Source organism: Pavona decussata, unplaced genomic scaffold, assembly GCF_977016875.1.
Source record: "Pavona decussata unplaced genomic scaffold, jaPavDecu1.1 SCAFFOLD_165, whole genome shotgun sequence".
Lineage (NCBI taxonomy): Eukaryota > Metazoa > Cnidaria > Anthozoa > Scleractinia > Agariciidae > Pavona > Pavona decussata.
The window spans coordinates 305,061-322,001 of record NW_028145576.1 but is presented as its reverse complement, the minus strand read 5'-3'; the positions used below and the strand labels follow the sequence as shown (position 1 = coordinate 322,001).

The 16,941-nt window shown below is 37.9% G+C and overlaps 3 protein-coding genes across 12 annotated transcripts in view; all 3 read left to right on the top strand.

Annotated features, from left to right (window-relative positions):
• LOC146464323 (uncharacterized) overlaps positions 1–16,941 on the top strand; it is a 57,200-nt gene that overhangs the window by 9,859 nt on the left and 30,400 nt on the right. The gene's annotated exons all lie outside the window — the stretch shown is intronic.
• On the top strand, positions 1,422–2,036 carry LOC146464325 (solute carrier family 25 member 32-like). Its single transcript, XM_085129956.1, has 2 exons — positions 1,422–1,706; positions 1,838–2,036. Exons 1-2 carry the CDS (start codon positions 1,547–1,549, stop codon positions 1,873–1,875), a joined length of 198 nt encoding a protein of 65 aa, XP_084986082.1. The 5' UTR covers positions 1,422–1,546; the 3' UTR covers positions 1,876–2,036.
• Positions 15,673–16,941, top strand: part of LOC146464324 (uncharacterized) — a 31,669-nt gene continuing 30,400 nt past the window's right edge. For all 10 annotated transcript variants that reach the window (XM_085129946.1, XM_085129944.1, XM_085129942.1 and 7 more), the window contains exon 1: positions 15,673–15,813. The gene's annotated coding sequence lies outside the window, so the exon portion shown is untranslated. The remainder of the gene's footprint in view (positions 15,814–16,941) is intronic.

The following is a 16,941-nucleotide window of genomic DNA, read 5'->3' as shown; positions in this document are numbered from 1 at the left end:
TTGCTTCATCAGTAGCTTGTGAGCTCTCGGGGGTGGAGGCCGATGTACTCGATTGGTGCCGAACCGAGTAGCAATCACTTTCATTCAAACCAAGATCTGAACCAGAGTCAGCTGCAACTCTTGCCTGGTCAGGTGGAATGGAACAACTCCTCAAGGCCGAATACTCGCCGGCAACTATGCGGTTGGAACATCGCCAGATAGTCAGCTGGCGAGGAAGTGGGCGGAGGGAATATTCCTCAGAATTGAACACAATAATTAATTATTTATTATTAAACATATTGATGGTCATTAATAATAAAGCACAATTAATTAATTTTATTGGTAAAAAAAAAGGAAAAAAAAAAAATAAAACTGGAGACGATCTCTCCGGGTTGTACCTTGTGTTAGCATAAGCGGCCGGATTTTTTCCCCATTGTATTTCCCCTGCTTTTTTTAACCTCGGAACGCTGTCCGGCGGGCGGCTCAAAAAAAAAAAAAAAAAAAAACCAAACAAACAAACAAAAAAGCAACCACAACATACAACAACAACAACAACAACAACAACAACAACAAAAAACCCGAGCATTTCTTGAATCGGTCGCAAAATAAATAAATTTATAACACGGAGGGCAAAATTACTGATTGCTGCTTGCTCCTGATTGGCTGAGCACGCCATTTTTACATTTAGTTGGTTTCTTCATCTTGTGCCTCCACAACAACAACTTCTTTCAGGTTCTTTGGAGTTTGACTTTTAGAGCCGGATTGTTTGTGCCAAAAATACTTGGAAATCAAGTGCTACAGCTACAAAGGAAATTCGTAAAGGTGAGCTTTCGTTTCTTACAATAAACAGCAAAAGATTATTTGTATCAAAAGCTAAAATTTTGATCGGATTTGCTTGGTTGAAAAACTGAAATCATTCACGGCCCGCGACCAAGTGGGGGGGTTTCACCTCGCTACGGCTTCTTCCAACGACACGGCGATAACCGAACAATATATAATAATATTAACAGTACCCTTTTGATGAGACGAAGGGCGAAGCAGGTCAAATTCAGTGGAAGAAATTATTCTGCAAGTTCCTTCTTTGGATCCACCGTTTTCTATTTTTATCGATCTGTGTTCGTGCGATTTTCAAGCGGTAGAAAGCTTCGCAGTGCAGATGTGCCTCGATAGTTTAAAGAAAATTTTGCTCTCTATGTTATTAACACTGACGCAATCGCAATGAGTCCTCGTAGAATTAAGGATTTATTTTCACTTGTATTTGCGAAAACTTTGAAATACGCGTGAAAATTAATCCTTAATTCTATTCGGCCTCATGCGATTACATCTACAAATAAATAACGCGGCACCTGTTGCGAATCTGGTGGCACGTGCCTCGTCACGTGCCGGATACTAGCTGCGGAGAGCTGGGTCGAGTCTTCCGTGTGGGACTGGAAAACACAACTATTTCAAAATGGCCGACGCGAGTGGTGGATGATGAAATAATTCCATAACAGTGGCTTTTCGCGCTTCCTATTTTCATTTCTGCAGACCTAAAATCTTAAATCGATTGATACCGTTTTATCATACCATGGGTGAACGTCAGGCCATTCCAGAGCCGCCGCCATCTCCAAAGAGCTCATCAATAACTCGCTTTATTCGTTACGAACATCTTGTGGCTGGCGTATCTGGGGGAGTTACTGCGACTCTTATTCTGCATCCATTGGACCTGATAAAAATAAGATTTCAAGGTAAGGTACCTCGAACAACGTTAATGTCTTTTTAATGTTGGTACCGGATTTGGAGAGAAATGTCACTGATATTGCGAAATATTCACTGCTTCTTCCATGATATGCCCCTTTTTTACTTCACCTTTCCGTAGTCAATAACATGCGGACTCTAAACTTCAACCCCAGCTGACGATTTGCGTGTTCTACTACCGTCAATCATAATTACGGCGACAACCGACTGACGACAAAAATACAGAAACCGACAAAGTGGATCAAAATCCGCAAATCACAGCGCACAACCATAACCTAGCTTTAGTTCCTGTTGAGCCAGACGTTGTTGTTTTCTAAGAGGTCCACCCCAGTGATTGATGGCAGTGAAAAGCGTAATGGTTGGTTGAACTTTGAATTTCAGAGTCTGCATGTTATTGAAGGCGCTAACTGTGAAAAGGGGCATTGCATGCTTGACCAGAAAAGTTCTCAAATCGTAACAGTTCCTTGAAAAGCCATTAATAACTACTTAATAACTGAGAGTGATTTGATTTCTTGAAATCTCAAACTGAGGCCTTGCCGTATTGACTGAGCGATAGCGAGGTCAATACGGCTAAGCCAAGGTTTAAGATTTTCCCATAACGACTGAACAGTCAAGGTTATTAAGTTTTTTTTTATTGTATGGCTTTCTTTATAAGAAAGAAAAGCATAATCTTTCAATTCAAGCCTAACCCTAATTTGCATAATCCGTAATCGGCCCGTGGACATTTTGGGTGCTTAATGCCCTGCTCTGATGTTGCTCTTAGCCAATCAGAGCACGTGTTATATCGGCTATTAGCCTTAGCCATACAAGGATCCAGCTTAAAGGGCTACATTTATTAGCAGTCCTTAAAATTTGTGAGAAGCATCGTCTCACGCTGTTTTTCAACAAGTTATGATACAATATATTTACTTAAAAGAGTACTACTACTAACTACTAGTACTACTGCTGCTGCTAAAAGCAAGAAAATCCCTTTAAAGATAAGGTTTTTACTTTGAGAGCTCATTAGGGATGAGTTACACCTGAACGCCATTTTTCTGCCACTTGACATGGCCTTGATGGAAACATCTCATTCGCATTTCAAGCAATCCAAAAACACTATCATCATATCGTGAATCTGTGTTGTGGGGTATTTTGTGAATTTTTTGGTGATTTTTGGATATATTTGGGAGGAGAAGTTTTTCTAGAAAGATTGGTAAAATTAAGAGAAAATTAATGAGAAATATTGGAGATTTAGTGAAGTTTTAAAATTGGAATTTGTAGTTAATAATTAATAGACAGATACCAAGTTAGTCCATTAGCAACCTGGGGTGCTCTTGCGTGGGTATCAACTGTCCGTTAGTGTTCCAAAAATCATTTTCTTTCTTCTTTCCCTTCTTAAAACCTCTTCCAATTTCATTCAAATTTAGGTGTATTCCCCCCTTAAGCTGATAAACTTTTTGTGAGTTTGCAAGTTAACTATTAATCAATCTTTCACCAGTTGTATAATTTGGGAAAACTTTGAAAATACTTATCAGCAAGGTTTTTTTTAAACATTTTGTACACAAGACAGTAAAACTTGTTTATTGCACTTTAAAGATTAACCATTTTTACTTTGAGAGCTCATAATGAGCTCTCAATTTTGATTAAGATCTTATTAAGAAAACATTAAGAAATAGGTAAGATCTTATCAAAATCTGTTTAAGATCTTATTTTTAACTCATAGTAAGATCTTAAGATTCTTGTAAGTTAATTCTTAAGATCTTAACAAGAATTCTTATTAGATCTTGTCACAAATTTTGATAAGATCTGAATAAGAAAATATTAAGAAATGGATAAGATCTTATTAAAATTTTTTAAGATCTTATTGATTGTTAGGTTGAGGATTTTTTCAAGATTCTTACAAGAATCTTACAAGAATTTAGTAAGATCTTGTAAGAACTTTTAAGATCTTAAAATGCTGAAGATTGTATAGTTTGTATTAAGATTTTGTAAAGAAGTGTCATAAGATCTTATTAAGATCTGAAATCTTAACAAATCTTAACAATATCTTATTAAGATCTTAGTGTTATTTTCATTCTTACAAGATTCTTACAAGATCTTGCAAGATCTTGCAAGATCTTAATAAGATTTCCACCTGGGATTAAGCTGATAAGCTTTTTGTGAGTCTGCAAGTTAACTAAATCAATCTTTCACGAGTTGTATAATTTGGGAAAACTTTGAAAATACTTATCTGCAAGGGTTTTTTTTAAACATTTTGTACACAAGACAGTAAAACTTGTTTTTTGCACTTTAAAGATAAGGTTTTTACTTTGAGAGCTCATTAAGCTGACAAGTTTTTTGTGAGTTTGCGAATTAACTAAATCAATCTGTTGTGAGACTTTGTATAATTTGGGAAAACTTTGAAAATACTTATTAGCAAGGTTAGGGTTTTTTTTAAACATTTTGTACACAAGACAGTAAAACTAGTTTTTGCACTTTAAAGATAAGGTTTTTACTTTGAGAGCTCATTAAGCTGACAAGTTTTTTGTGAGTTTGCGAATTAACTAAATCAATCTTTCGTGAGTTGTATAATTTGGGAAAACTTTGAAAATACTTATTAGCAAGGGTTTTTTTTTAAACATTTTGTACACAAGACAGTAAAACTAGTTTTTTTGCGCTTTTTTAAAACGGTAAAATTCTTGGTTAGACCTTTGGAACTTTACTATGTTTGCCAATGGAGGGAGAAGGGTTTTTTATGTTCCTCAATGCGCTGATATAAGTGCCGGGGGAGTGAAAGCAACGTAACCTGGATTGCATAGGTCACATTCAAATTAATTTTGTAAACAAGGCATTGTTGATTCACAACCGGCGGCTTAGTTTCATACAATTTGAGATCTTGTTTGATCTTGTGGCTGACAAATACATGTACAGTGTACAGGCCGTATGGTGTTTTGAATCTTGTGGCTAAAATCTTTAAGTTGGATGCGAATGATGTCTGCTGAGGCCTGGTCTTTGAATGGCACTTATAAGAGCACATCAAGGAACATAAAAACCCTTCCTCCTCCGTTGGCAAACATTTTCGGGACAAGCACTGTGAAGTTCCAAAGGATCTGAGCAAGAATTTTACGGAGAATGATGTTTTTAATCAGTAAATGACACACTCAGGCATACTCGGAAAAAAATCTGAGTGCTCCTATCAGGAGTCGAACCTAAGACCTTATGATTACCAGTTCGGGTGCTCTACCATTGAGCTACATGTACAGGAGACTCATGGGAGCTAAGGCCATTTAACTAGTTTAATGGCCAATAGCTCCCAAAGGATCTGAGCAAGAATTTTACTGTTTTAAAAAAGTGCAAATTAAAACAAGTTTTACTGTCTTGCGTATGCAATGTTTAATGAACTGAGTCCGAGAGCTAGTCTTAATAAACAATCGGACGAGTTCGATTTGTGCAAAAGTTTTTAATTAATTAAATCTCTTGCATGCTTTTTATCACTGTTTTCTAAATTTTTTACATACTTTTATGTCATTGGCACTCTTTTTCTCTCTATATATAGACATGTCCAATATAGACAAACTGATACGGTCTGAAAACAATCCGTACGGTCTGTACAGATCGTAAAGGCACTTTTCGGTCCGTATACGGTCCGTAAATTCCATCTCATTAAGGACACTTAGAATATTTTCGCTCCTTATCTGAGAGAGGGGCTTGTAAAGTTTGACAATCCGTACGGTCTGTACAGATCGTAAAGGCACTTTTCGGTCCGTATACGGTCCGTAAATTGCATCTCATTAAGGACACTTAGAATATTTTCGGGTCTTATCTGAGAGAGGGGCTTGTACAGTTTGACGATCCGTACGATCTGTACAGATCGTAAAGGCACTTTTCGGTCCGTATACGGTCCGTAAATTGCATCTCATTAAGGACACTTAGAATATTTTCGCGTCTTATCTCAGAGAGGGGCTTGTATGGTTTGACGATCCGTACGATCTGTACAGATCGTAAAGGCACTTTTCGGTCCGTATACGGTCTGTAAACTGAATGTAAGTTGAAAAGTAAACAAAATATAACCTAGGGGCTGATGCTGTGAAATACAACAAACATATGTTTTCTTCGTTCTTTAGTGTGAGAAACTAAATGATGCGTTTCTTACAAAACATTACAATCGGCTGGATCCCGCGTTCTTTAAGAACGCTGTTAAGCGTCAGTAAGTGGGACAAAATGAAAATTGAGTCCATGGAAACCTACATGTTTACCTCGTTCTATCAACGTGAGCGACCAAATGCATGATGCGTTTCTCGTTGAAACAGAAAAGAAACTAGAAGTAAACAAAATATCAACTAGGGGCTGACGCTGTAAAATACAACAAATATATGTTTTCTTCGTTCTTTAGTGTGAGAAACTAAATGATGCGTTTCTTACAAAACATTACAATCGGCTGGATCTCGCGTTCTTTATGAACGCCGTTAAGCGTCAGTAAGTGGGACAAAATGAACTTTGGGTCCATGGAAACCTGCATGTTTACCTCGTTCTATCAGCGTGAGCGACCAAATGATGCGTTTCTCGTTGAAACAGAAAATACACTAGAAGTAAACAAAATATAAACTTGGGGCTGATGCTGTAAAATACATCAAATATGTGTTTTCTTCGTTCTTTAGTGTGAGAAACCAAAGATGCGTTTCTTACAAAACAAAACCTTACAATCGGCTGGAATTAGGAAACGTGTTTCCTGACGACTAATGCAGAATACTATATATTACTATTAGTATTTTATGGAACAAGTAGACTGTACGGTAGTATTGATCAATAACTTTAGTGAGATTTGGTGGCTCCTAAAGGAGCCGTTGTGAGAGATCATTTTGCAATGACCCTCTTTTACTTCGGTAACCCATTGAGGTATAGAAGTTTGTTGTAGTCTACGTCAAAGTAGAACCACAGATGGCTTTTCTGCTCGGCATTGTTGAGGACAAAATCGACTTGTCTTGCCCTCTTTTCTGCTTTGACAGGGGTTTCCGCCCAGTGCTGCGCCAGCATTATCCATCTCGTAATAAGCCTTGGTTCACAACAGTTACCGATAAGAAAGAGAACCAACTTGAAGGTATCGGTGTCACCCATTGGTTTTTTCCAGAATATGAGCCGCATTTCCTTTGGCCACGATTTTAATGGAAAGAATGCGTCCCCGTCAATCACTCGGGTCAACTGCCTTCTTTCCTCCACTACTTCTGCTCGTGACAGTAAACGAGTTTCTTCTCGATACAGACGTAACGTTGCCATCATGCGTCCTTTTGAAAAGTGCGTTATGAAAGCTGCAATTCTGCATCATGGTTTAAATACCCTCAATTACAATTTTGTCACCTTCCCTCGACAGAGAGGTTGATTGTTTGGATCAACAATTATTCAATGTAATCGCACTAACTATTGTTGGTAAATTTGCCGCAAACAATCGGCTCAGTTGATTGTTTGGATCAACAATTATTCAATGTAATCGCACTAGCTATTGTTGGTAAATTTGCCGCAAACAATCGGCTCGAGTATGTTCAGCCGGTTTCCATCAACAATATCGTATGTACCAGTCGTTCGGTTTGCTGTTAGGTTGGCATAAGACGGAGTTATTTTAGTCCGTTTTATCAGCGCGCTGGCCGATTTTAAATTCCCATTTCCAAACGAGTTTGATAAAAGATGCCTTATTAAAAAAGAAAACCTCTGAATTTCGATCATTTCTTTTCATTGTTCTTTCCTTTTATTTAATAAACAATGGACTCGCGTTGTCAATAAAAAGTTGTTATAGTTGACATCAAACACCTCCTATGTCTTAAAATGCTTTCTAATGTCATCTCACCTTTCTATTGGTCAAGTTCGATCTCTCCCTGCGTCGGAAACAGACCGGAAACAGACCGATCTGTACAGACCGTACGGATCGTCAAACTTTACAAGCCCCTCTCTCGGATAAGACGTGGAAATATTCCAAGTGTCCTTAATGAGATGCAATTTACGGACCGTATACGGACCGAAAAGGGCCTTTACGATCTGTACAGACCGTACGGATCGTCAAACTTTACAAGCCCCTCTCTCAGATAAGAAGCGAAAATATTCTAAGTGTCCTTAATGAGATGCAATTTTCGGACCGTATACGGACCGAAAAGTACCTTTACGATCTGTACAGACCGTACGGATCGTCAAACTTTACAAGCCCCTCTCTGAGATAAGACGTGGAAATATTCTAAGTGTCCTTAATGAGATGCAATTTTCGGACCGTATACGGACCGAAAAGTGCCTTTACGATCTGTACAGACCGTACGGATCGTCAAACTTTACAAGCCCCTCTCTCAGATAAGAAGCGAAAATATTCTAAGTGTCCTTGATGAGATGCAATTTACGGACCGTATACGGACCGAAAAGTGCCTTTACGATCTGTACAGACCGTACGGATCGTCAAACTTTACAAGCCCCTCTCTCAGATAAGAAGCGAAAATATTCTAAGTGTCCTTAATGAGATGCAATTTTCGGACCGTATACGGACCGAAAAGTGCCTTTACGATCTGTACAGACCGTACGGATCGTCAAACTTTACAAGCCCCTCTCTCAGATAAGAAGCGAAAATATTCTAATTGTCCTTAATGAGATGCAATTTACGGACCGTATACGGACCGAAAAGGGCCTTTACGATCTGTACAGACCGTACGGATCGTCAAACTTTACAAGCCCCTCTCTCAGATAAGAAGCGAAAATATTCTAAGTGTCCTTAATGAGATGCAATTTACGGATCGTATACGGACCGAAAAGTGCCTTTACGATCTGTACAGACCGTACGGATCGTCAAACTTTACAAGCCCCTCTCTGAGATAAGACGTGGAAATATTCTAAGTGTCCTTAATGAGATGCAATTTTCGGACCGTATACGGACCGAAAAGTGCCTTTACGATCTGTACAGACCGTACGGATCGTCAAACTTTACAAGCCCCTCTCTCAGATAAGAAGCGAAAATATTCTAAGTGTCCTTGATGAGATGCAATTTACGGACCGTATACGGACCGAAAAGCGCCTTTACGATCTGTACAGACCGTACGGATCGTCAAACTTTACAAGCCCCTCTCTCAGATAAGAAGCGAAAATATTCTAATTGTCCTTAATGAGATGCAATTTACGGACCGTATACGGACCGAAAAGAGCCTTTACGATCTGTACAGACCGTACGGATCGTCAAACTTTACAAGCCCCTCTCTCAGATAAGAAGCGAAAATATTCTAAGTGTCCTTAAAGAGATGCAATTTACGGACCGTATACGGACCGAAAAGGGCCTTTACGATCTGTACAGACCGTACGGATCGTCAAACTTTACAAGCCCCTCTCTCAGATAAGAAGCGAAAATATTCTAAGTGTCCTTGATGAGATGCAATTTACGGACCGTATACGGACCGAAAAGCGCCTTTACGATCTGTACAGACCGTACGGATCGTCAAACTTTACAAGCCCCTCTCTCAGATAAGAAGCGAAAATATTCTAATTGTCCTTAATGAGATGCAATTTACGGACCGTATACGGACCGAAAAGAGCCTTTACGATCTGTACAGACCGTACGGATCGTCAAACTTTACAAGCCCCTCTCTCAGATAAGAAGCGAAAATATTCTAAGTGTCCTTAAAGAGATGCAATTTACGGACCGTATACGGACCGAAAAGGGCCTTTACGATCTGTACAGACCGTACGGATCGTCAAACTTTACAAGCCCCTCTCTCAGATAAGAAGCGAAAATATTCTAAGTGTCCTTAATGAGATGCAATTTACGGATCGTATACGGACCGAAAAGTGCCTTTACGATCTGTACAGACCGTACGGATCGTCAAACTTTACAAGCCCCTCTCTGAGATAAGACGTGGAAATATTCTAAGTGTCCTTAATGAGATGCAATTTACGGACCGTATACGGACCGAAAAGTGCCTTTACGATCTGTACAGACCGTACGGATCGTCAAACTTTACAAGCCCCTCTCTCAGATAAGAAGCGAAAATATTCTAAGTGTCCTTGATGAGATGCAATTTACGGACCGTATACGGACCGAAAAGTGCCTTTACGATCTGTACAGACCGTACGGATCGTCAAACTTTACAAGCCCCTCTCTCAGATAAGAAGCGAAAATATTCTAATTGTCCTTAATGAGATGCAATTTACGGACCGTATACGGACCGAAAAGGGCCTTTACGATCTGTACTGACCGTACGGATCGTCAAACTTTACAAGCCCCTCTCTCAGATAAGAAGCGAAAATATTCTAAGTGTCCTTAATGAGATGCAATTTACGGACCGTATACGGACCGAAAAGTGCCTTTACGATCTGTACAGACCGTACGGATCGTCAAACTTTACAAGCCCCTCTCTGAGATAAGACGTGGAAATATTCTAAGTGTCCTTAATGAGATGCAATTTACGGACCGTATACGGACCGAAAAGCGCCTTTACGATCTGTACAGACCGTACGGATCGTCAAACATTACAAGCCCCTCTCTCAGATAAGAAGCGAAAATATTCTAATTGTCCTTAATGAGGTGCAATTTACGGACCGTATACGGACCGAAAAGGGCCTTTACGATCTGTACAGACCGTACGGATTGTTTTCAGACCGTATCAGTTTGTCTATATTGGACATGTCTGAAGTCAAGAATGGTGAGTAAATCGCGTCATTTTAACAGGTTTGATCTTTTAATCTTGAACCAGAGTTATCATATCTCTGTCAGTTGGCTGACTACTGCATGTGCTTGTCCTTTCCCTCAGACAAGTCTTTCTTCAAAACTCGCCACTAGAGTGGCAGAGGCTGGTTTCGAGATAGAATTCTACCCACCAGCTGACGGCAAATGCTTCTATTACGCCGCTTCCTTTCAAATTGGATTTAGTGCGACTATACTGACTTCGCTCATCTTTGAGTACTTGGAAAATCATCAGTTTGAAGTAAGTAGATAATTTTCATGGCCATTTCTGGTCGATTTCATTCAGGAGATGCGAAAAGATTGCTTAGGTTTTCATCAGTCTAAAACGATTGCCTTGATGACATGTTTGTCTACGACTTTGTTCTTGGTGTTTTTTGACATTTTTTTTGTCGTAAAATAAATGTTGTCCCTTGTCTTACCAGTGTCCTTCTTGAGATTCTAAAGTTATCCGGCTCTGTTCTGTATTGTTTATGCATGTGACTTTCTTTGAGCTGTTTAATTTGTAGCCCTAAATCATTGCTTTCAAACTTGTAAAATTCGCGCTAATTGTTGGCTGTCCTGATTTCGCCTTCTTTCAATATTCCAGTAAAATCCTTTATGTGGTTTCTCAATTATCCTATTCATGAATAATTTTAGAATTAGCAATTTTCAAAAACTATTTGACACTGGGTATCCATAAAATTTTCCAGCCCGCTCACTTGAAATAGCGGCGGACTCTTATGATGACTCTCTCATAAAAAAAAAAAATTGAAGTGGTTTTATCCTTTTCTTACACCGCCCTCTTCCAGAATAAAAAGTCACTGTCAAACGCGGCATTCAAGCAATTGTCGTACCTTATTATAGAAATTAACGGGACGTTAATTAATGCGAAATGGAGGGAAAATTTATTTTGAAGAAGGGAATTAACGCGAGGGACGGGGCAAATGTTCAAATGAAGAAAATCAACGTGACTGTTGATGTTTCTTAACTTAAGATACTTGGCCTGTTGTACTGCTCTTCTGAAAGCAAGAATAAATCGGAAATATTGCAGATGACATATCTTTGAGGCTTTTACATTGTGAAAGACTGAAACTACGGAAAAGAAAAGGTTTTTGTTCCCTTAGTTTCTTTTTGTTTTCGGACAGAATGAAGTTAAGGTATTGGAAATTAACGCTCCACTTAAGAAATGTTGCGGGGATGAGGCCCACAAAAAACAACGCAATTTAGTTAAATTTAGGCGAATTTTGAGAGTTCTCCTTAATTTCATGAAGCGTTAATTTTCTATAATTAGGCAGTTTTATAATCTACTGTATCCAGTCACCCCACGTATCCCAACAGCATTTTTTTTTTGGGATCCATTAAAATCTTGCGATTGGTAGTCCACTGATAACGCTACTAATGGTCATGATAGAAATAGGCCTGCTTCTCCTTTTTTTACACAGGAAAACGGAGATGATCGACTGGCCTTCCTGTGTGAAACAGACATGGGTGGCAGGAAAGTGCCGGGAACATGGTCAGAAGCTTTACAAATGCTCCGAAATAACTATGCCAATTCACTTGTCATCCAAGCTTTAGCAGACGCCTTGCACTACAAGCTTGTTATTATAACAGTACATGGGGTAAATTACTTGATTCTTCTACTATTAATACCCTTACGTAATATAGACATTGTAAAGTCGAAGCTCTGGTAAACGGTCACATTGGAAATTCTAAAAAGTCATAGCCACTTACCAAGAGTTGGTAACTTTCGAGAATGAAGGCCGGTAAGCTACCGTATAATGAAACAATAGATAATGATCGCCTACGAGTCAGAGCAATTGTTGCGTGTATGATTACATTTAATACAACCATATTTTTTAAACAATCTTTCAAAAACGGTTATTTTAACTGAAAAAGTAATGGTCAATTTAACCCATAATTTAAAGTTTACCCTGACCAAAAAAACTTCGGTTACCTCAGATTCTGACTTTAACCTTTTTCTTTTGTTAATAATGGTAACTGGTCAGCTTTTACAGTGTGTGGTTCTGTAAATTGTTGTTAATCACACTGTGGTAAGATTATTGTTTGTTTTAATTAATTTTGAAGCCATTCCAACTTGCTCTCTTCGGATCTCTATTGTTTAAAAATTGGCCGTCGCTTCGACGGCAGGTATATTTCAGTATTTATATTTTAAATCTTACGCCCCCAGGATGAGAACTTCGTGAAAATCATCGAGCCAAAAGAAGGCACCACAGTAGATACTCTCTTCTTTGGACACACTGGGAACCACTATGTTGCCCTACGACCGAAGGAAAAGGTAATACGTCCTTCACATGTAGTAAAGAATCACATCTAAAAGTAGTGCCTTTTTCCTAGCGAGTCAGGCTTCATCTCTGTCGAAAAGTGATGTTTTTGTTCTGAAGTGATTAAAAGTACATACTAATTTATTAATGTCTTAATGCAGGGAATGCGTCATTATGCAGAGGTGTTAAAAAGAAACTTGGTCGACAATAAGCAACCACCTGACCACGCAGCCTCATTGGAGGAACCAATCACATCGAAATCAAGTTCTCCGTTGCAGCGGCATACCCCGCCAAAGACAAAACCGTATAAACTCAAGAACAAGGTAACATAATATGAAAAAAATCGCTCCATTGAACAAATTCAACATCTGATCTTACCCCTGGCTGGAATTGTCAAACGCATCTTCAAATAAGAACTCTTTAATCTCTCTTTCTCGAGAACTGGTGCAATGAATTTGAAATCAAATCTTTTAACAGGATCAATTCCTGCAAGTTCGCGTATTTTTGTTTGAGGCTCTCTCTAGATAAGTATGACTGTTTGAAAGCAGACACTGTTATTGAAAGTCTTAACTGACTGATTTTATCTTTCCTAAGTTAAATTTGAATCAGCTTTTTTATAATAAGGTTTATTTTGCTATCCCCCTTTAGCTTAGTTAAAAACTAATTGCATCTAGTCAATGAAATTGTTGCTGTTGTTGCCTTCTGGAATTTGCGCCATTTTAATGCGCTATCATTACCTAGAACTAACATCCGATCTATTATTAAATATCAGAACAGAAAAAATGAAGAGTTCGATCTGTGGGGAGATGATCCGGAAGAATACAATCCTGGTGCAACGCTGTGGAAAGGTAGCATCCTAGAGCCTAACTTGATTTCAAGTGGTGACGACAGCAATGATTCAGATCTGGAGATAACAAAGGTTTGGAAAATAATTATTATACGTTGTAGTCCTCTTAAATTTCATTCTGAGCTCAGTTCAGATAATAAGATATTATCTTATTACACTACCAGAATCCATTTTAGCAAGTCGAAAAAAAAGTAGCCATAATTAGCATAAGTAAATTTAATCTAAAATGAACATAGAATTCACAGCTTACAGGATTCTTCTTGTAGACTCACGACACTGAATTCTCCTAGGTTCACGGCCAACATCGTCTTTTCCGCACCTTGTTCGCTGCTCGTGAAAACTACTTAACTTCCAATTTAACTAAATCGTTCATTTAACGGTAGTACATTAATAATAATAATAATAATAATAATAATAATAATAATAATAATAATAATTATAATTATAATTATAATTATAATTATAATTATAATTAATAATTAATAATAACTCAAGGAGAGTTCTCGACATTGAGCATGGAACATTTACACCTTTGGTCTTCACTACAACCGGCGGAATGGGCAATGAATGCTTGAGATACCATAGTCGATTAGCGGAGCTGATTGCTATCAAGAAAGGGGAGCAATATGCTAAAACCATGTCATGGATCAGGAGCCGAATTTCCTTTGCACTGTTAAGATCTGCACTCGTCTGTCTTAGAGGTTCTAGGACACTACGAAGAATGCAACGTGACATCAAGAACGCGGACATTGACATTGAAACTGCAGAAAGGGCCATTTGAGAGATGCGTATTTTGTTTATTTTTTTTTTTCTTTTTATCAAGTAGACCGATTTTAAAATGCCGAATTTGAATTTTTTTTAAAAAACTTCATGACATTTGTTCTTTTTTTTCTTTTTCTTTACAAAAACATTGTTGCTTAAAAATGTTATCTTTTTTTAATCGAAAAGAAATGTGAATAGGTTTTTAATAGCTCTTTTTTTTTTATACTTTTAACTTGTAAATAGCAATTTGTGTGGAATATTTTAATAAAGAATTTTCATTATAATTAATAATAATAATTATAATTATTATAATTAATAGTTATGATTATTATTATTATTATTATTATTATTATTATTGTTATTATTACTATTATTATAAGGATGTTTAATCCCCACATTCTCCCATTAAAAAGTACAATGTTCTAAAAAGTTCTGTTCCCAGTAACATGGCATAATTATGATATTTAAAACAGCTTACACGAGTTTCCTAAAATAAATGTTTCCATCTAGAAAAATAAAGACTATTCCTAAATTGTCACGCTTGACGACGTTCTGAAAACTCCTGGAGCCGTGTCACGCGATCTCTTAAATGACAAATTTTCGCACTGAGAGTTGGAATAAATTGGCATCGTAATGAATATGGTCTATTCTGGATAATTTGTCATAGATATAGCACGCTCGCATATAGGACCATATAACTGCTGAGGTTTAACTGTTATGTGGAGAGCGCCGTTGTGTAGGCGTACTGGTTACATGAGAGACCTGCAACTTTGATAATTCTGGAAAAAAGAAAAGAAATCAAATACTCAGCTATCGTTTAAGTAAGTGGTTTTTTTTTTTTTCGTATAGCAACTTTTAAACTATGTAGGAACAAGGCGGACAACTAAGTACATGTGCACTACAAATGTTATCAACGAGGGCGGGGGAGGGGGGGGTACAACTATTCAAATTCCATAATTAAGTTTTCATATGTTATAAATGCTGACTTATCCAAGAAGTGTTAGTAGCTGTGTTATTAATTAAAAGCTGTTTTAAGGCGATCGCTCTACGAGTATGTCATACGTACCGCATCATTCTTTTCTAATTTCAAGGTTGTAATATCTTCCAATGCTGTGAAAGAAAAATCTTCTCCGATGAAACAAAAAAAGAGAAAAAGAAGAACGAGTTCGCAAGTGAGTACAATTTTATTGGCTTTGATTGTGAGTCCAAGTTTTACAGATGAAAGTGGGTCTGGTTTGGTGAGAGTTTAGAGTTATGAAGTTTAATTATGGATAAATAATTGCCATCTTGCGGTGTCACTGAGCGGCCTACTAGTACTGGCACCGATTTGCGAACATTGGGGCACACGTATGCAAAATTTAGACTCTTTTGCGGGCGCCATAATTATATACGAATTAAACCAAGGTCGCTGGTTGTTTTTAACAGGATGATGACAGCTGTGTTGAAAATTTGTCAGCAGCAATGAGTGGGCTTTCCTCGAACGACAGCACGCCAGTCAAACCTCAAAGGGCGAAAATCAAGAAACTCTCTTCCACGTTTACAGCAAAGAAGGCCCTCTTTGATGATACGTAAGCACAGCTTGTTCAATTTCCAGAACATTTAACAGGGTCTCAGTGGGGTGGTGGCTAATTTAATTTAAAAGAGTATAAATTAATTTTCAATGCTTAACTTGATTTCAGGTCTCAGGAATAAAAATAAACATTCAAATAAAACTCAAGTAGTTTTGCACAATTCGTCGTACGAAAACTAGCCACTTACGGTTTGCGAATGACTCCATGGTTGTGGGTACAAAGGAGCCTGTGCCAACTGCTTTTTGGCACCAGAGAAAAACGGTAGACGTGCTAACTGGCATTTTAATGCCAGGATTTTAAAAAAAAATTAAAAATTCTTTCTTAGCCGCGTGAGAGATGAGATATAATAGCAATTCTAACAGGAGATCTTGACAAGTAAAAGAATGAAAAATGGGGGCTTGAAAGCTCTATTAAGCGATTTGAGACGGTAAACTTCTTGGACTTTTTAAGACCAACGATTAAAATCCCGGGCCCGGCATAGTAAATCGAACCCAATCGAACTAAATTTCAATCGAACTCAATCGAACTCAATCCGTGGATTGAGTTCGATTGAGTTCGGCAATCGAACGAAATCGAACTCACCGAAAAGAAAAAAAAATCAATCGAACCCAATCGAACATTCGATTTTCGAACTCGTGATTTATGTAAAACTGGCTTTGAAATCAGTAAAAAGGCTACCAGGAATGCCGCTTTGACGTTAAGGATGGCAAAGTTTTTTTAGTAATTTGCTCAGTTGTATTTTTGCGTAAAAGTAACCATTCGATTTGTCATTCCGCAATTGTAAGTTAGCTAAAAAAGGAAAGGGTACGACAATTTCGGAATACGCCCGCGGGAATAATGATAGCTTTGTTCTTTACTGTTCTGTTCTCTTATAAACGGCCGTAGACAAGTTTATAAATGGGGTTTCTGTTATTGAATAAATTGTAACAAAGCACAAGAAAAACCTGCTTTGATAGGCTTGCTTTGTATAGGTTTACCAGAGCCAATCGAACTCAATCAATTAAATTGTGTTCGATTGAGTTCGGTTTCCGAACTCAATCGAACACAATCAGACGGATTGAGTTCCATTGAGTTCGATTTGTTCGGAAATCGAACTCACTGAAAGTCTGGTGTTCGATTTCGTTC